General features: G+C 41.4%; 1 protein-coding gene across 1 annotated transcript; it reads left to right on the plus strand.

Moving 5' to 3' along the window:
• Nucleotides 1-204: 204 nt before the first annotated feature.
• LOC140877831 (uncharacterized) lies at nucleotides 205-1,197 on the plus strand. Its single transcript, XM_073281415.1, has 2 exons — nucleotides 205-210; nucleotides 418-1,197. The coding sequence occupies exons 1-2, from the start codon at nucleotides 205-207 to the stop codon at nucleotides 1,195-1,197; spliced, it is 786 nt and encodes a 261-aa protein (XP_073137516.1).
• The last annotated feature ends 2,600 nt before the right edge of the window (nucleotides 1,198-3,797 follow it).

The raw sequence follows: 3,797 nt of genomic DNA on the forward strand, positions 1-3,797 counted from the left end.
ACTATTCTGAAATGTTTTAAGTAAGGTTTGATGTATGCATACATCTTTCAAAAAATTTCTTTTCCGCACAGAGGTTTTATGGTCATGTTAGTGTGGTAATACCTTCATCGGTTGAGGGTGTTACAGTTTGGTATCAGAGCAGTTTGCTCTGGGTTTTCTTGAAACACTCATGCATACTTGCCACGACTCCAACGCTCCGTCTTCATGTCTGTAAGTTATGTGTCTTATGTTATTATTTGTATGATAATGCGATGAGATATATGTTTGCTTGTTATATGTTAAAGTATATTCACGTTTTGAATCGTGACTGAGCGGTGTGGATAATATTGGACTTTAGGACTATGACATCACGTAGGGGAAACAACACCAACACCAACACCAATTCTGCAAACAACAACCATAGTGATTGCGGGCCAGATAAGTGAGAACAATCAAAACAACCAGTTTTTGGCGGGATTAACTGCTCTGCTTCAAGAGCAAAGCCGTGCTCAGGGAGCTCAAATCCAACAGTTGCTTCAAGTCCAGACAGCTAATGCTGGAAATAACCATCCTGCAGCTAATCAGAACCCTATCTACAAAAGGTTCTTAGAGTTGGGACCACCTGAGTTCAAAGGAGAGACTGATCCTTTGATAGCGGAACAATGGTTCCAAGCTATGGAGACTGCTGTTGAATTCATGCAGATCACGGATGCGGATAGATTGAGATGTGCTACCTATATGTTCCGTGATGACGCTCGTGTTTGGTGGAATGGAGCCAAAGCAGCGTTGAACCTAACCACCCTTACTTGGAATGGATTCAAGGATGCGTTCTACGACAAATATTTCACGGTGAGCACCCGAAACAGGTTGGCTAGAGAGTTTTTGGAGATCCGTCAAGGAAACATGTCAATTGCGGAGTATGTAAAGAAGTTTGAAAGGGGAAGATACTTTGTACCGATGATTTCTGGTGAACCTGCTGAAGAGTTGAAACATTTCACAGAAGGATTGAATGCCTTCATCAGAAAGGATGTTAGACTAAGTGGAGCGAAAAATTACAAAGATGCGGTGGATCAGGCCATGCTGTCCGAAAAGGACAGAAACGACATTATCAGAGAGTCACAAGCAAAAAGATCTAGTTATCAGAATCGGGACCAACAAGGAAATGCTAACAGAAAGAGACCGTACCAAGCCCCACCCCAACACCGACCATACCAATAGCAGCAGCATCGACCTCAGGGGCAGAAACAATTGGCTCTACTAGCACCAAAACCGGCAATTGCACCAACAGCTTGTCAAAAATGTGGAAAACTTCACTCAGGTCAATGCATGGCAGGGACTGGAGTATGTTTCCTTTGCAAAAAGCCAGGGCACTATCGAAAAGATTGCCCTCAATCCAAAGAACCAGTAAGAGGACGAGTTTTTGCAATGGCACATGATCAAGTGGATCCGAATACAGCTATAGTTATAGGTATGATTAATGTTTCCAGTAATCCCGCTCATGTCTTAATTGATACTGGAGCTACACATTCATTCATATCTGTTGAATTTGTTAATAAATCGGGTTTAGTACCGGATAAGTCAATATCGAGATTTATTATATCCTTGCCTTCAGGGGAAGAATTGAGTAGTGATTTGATCGTCAGAGGATGCAGTATACAGATGCAAGGTCATGAGTTGTATGCTGATCTTATTATCCTCAAAATGTCGGACTTTGACGTGATATTTGGTATGGATTGGTTGTCTTGTTACGAGGCTACCATAGACTGTAAACGGAGGACGGTTTCCTTGAAAACTAAGGATGGAGAAACGTTTCTATTCTATGCCACACCGAAAAATAATTCATCTCTTTTAATTTCAGTAGGTAAGGCATGGCAACTATTGAATAAAGGATGTGCAGGTTTCCTCGCAAGTGTCACTTGCAACCAAGAATTACCTTGATCGAAACTTGAAGACGTCGAGGTAGTGAGAGATTTCCCAGAAGTATTTCCTGATGCTATTGCAGGATTACCTCCAGCTAGGGAGGTAGAATTTGGGATTGAATTAATGCCCGGAACCCAACCAGCTTCCAAAGCACCATACAGATTAGCACCGAATGAAATGAAAGAATTGAAGGAGCAACTACAAGAGCTACTCAATAAAGGCTTTATTAGACCGAGTATATCGCCTTGGGGTGCACCGGTATTGTTTGTCAAGAAGAAAGATGGGTCTATGAGACTGTGCATCGATTATAGAGAGTTGAACCGAGTAACAGTGAAGAACAAATATCCACTGCCAAGGATTGATGATTTGTTTGATCAGTTACAAGGGGCAGTAGTATTCTCCAAGATCGATTTGAGATCAGGTTATCACCAATTAAAGGTGAAAGATGAAGATATTCATAAGACGGCTTTCAGGACTCGTTATGGCCACTACGAGTTTTTAGTCATGCCATTTGGAGTTACCAATGCACCGGCAGTATTCATGGATCTTATGAACAGAGTGTTTCAGCCTTTCTTAGATCAGTTTGTCATAGTATTCATAGATGACATACTGATTTACTCTCGTAGTTCAGATGAGCATCGTCAGCATCTAACTACAGTCTTGCAGATTCTGAAAGAAAAACAATTGTTTGCTAAGTTCAGTAAGTGTGAATTTTGGCTGGAACAGATTGCATTTTTGGGTCACATAGTTTCGGCTAAGGGAATAGAGGTTGATCCAGCAAAGATAGAAGCAATTAAAAATTGGGTTACTCCAAAGAATGCTACAGAGATACGGAGTTTCTTGGGATTAGCGGGTTACTATAGGAGATTCATTCAGGATTTCTCCAAGATAGCGCTGCCACTAACGTCATTAACTCGCAAAAGTGTGAAGTTTGAATGGTCTAATCAGTGTGAGAAAAGCTTTTTAGTGTTAAAGAAAAAGTTGATGACAGCACCAGTACTAGCCATACCAGAAGGAACGGGTCGATTCGTAATTTATACAGATGCTTCCAAGAGTGGATTAGGGGCTGTCTTGATGCAAGATGGAAAGGTGATAGCATATGCTTCACGACAGTTGAAGATTCATGAAAAGAATTACCCTACCCATGACCTTGAATTGGCAGCAGTTGTCTTCGCACTCAAACTGTGGAGACATTACCTTTATGGTGAGAAGTGTCAGATTTTCACTGATCATAAGAGTTTGAAGTACTTCTTCACCCAGAAGGAGTTGAACATGAGGCAGAGAAGATGGCTCGAATTGGTGAAAGATTATGACTATGATATTAGCTACCATCCGGGTAAAGCTAATGTAGTAGCAGATGCTTTGAGTCGTAAATCTGCAACCTTGAACAGAATGACAACTCAACAAGAGTTGATTGCAGATTTTGAACGACTCAGATTGGAAGTAGTTGAGCCAATGGAAGTTTGTGCCCTATCAGCCTTAACAATGGTTCCAAGTTTGCTCGACAAGATTCGAACAGGTCAGGCTTCAGACCAGCAATTATTAACTTGAAAACATAAAGATGAAGCTAAAGGGGGTGCATTGTATACAGTGAAGGATGGGATCGTGCATCACAAAGGGCAAAAGTGGGTACCAGCAGTAGATTCACTGAGGGAAGATGTGATGACTGAGGCTCACACTGTACCATATTCTATTCATCCAGGGAGTACAAAGATGTTCAAGGATTTACAGATGCTATACTGGTGGCCAGGTATAAAGAAAGACATCGTTAAGTTTATTAGTGAATGTTTGACATGTCAACAGGTCAAAGTTGAACATCAAAGGCCAGCAGGACTTCTGAAACCATTACACATTCCCACTTGGAAATGGGAAGATGTCACCATGGACTTTGTGATTGG

The sequence above is a fragment of the Henckelia pumila genome, chromosome 2 (assembly GCF_033568475.1).
Source record: "Henckelia pumila isolate YLH828 chromosome 2, ASM3356847v2, whole genome shotgun sequence".
In the NCBI taxonomy this organism is placed as follows: domain Eukaryota; kingdom Viridiplantae; phylum Streptophyta; class Magnoliopsida; order Lamiales; family Gesneriaceae; genus Henckelia; species Henckelia pumila.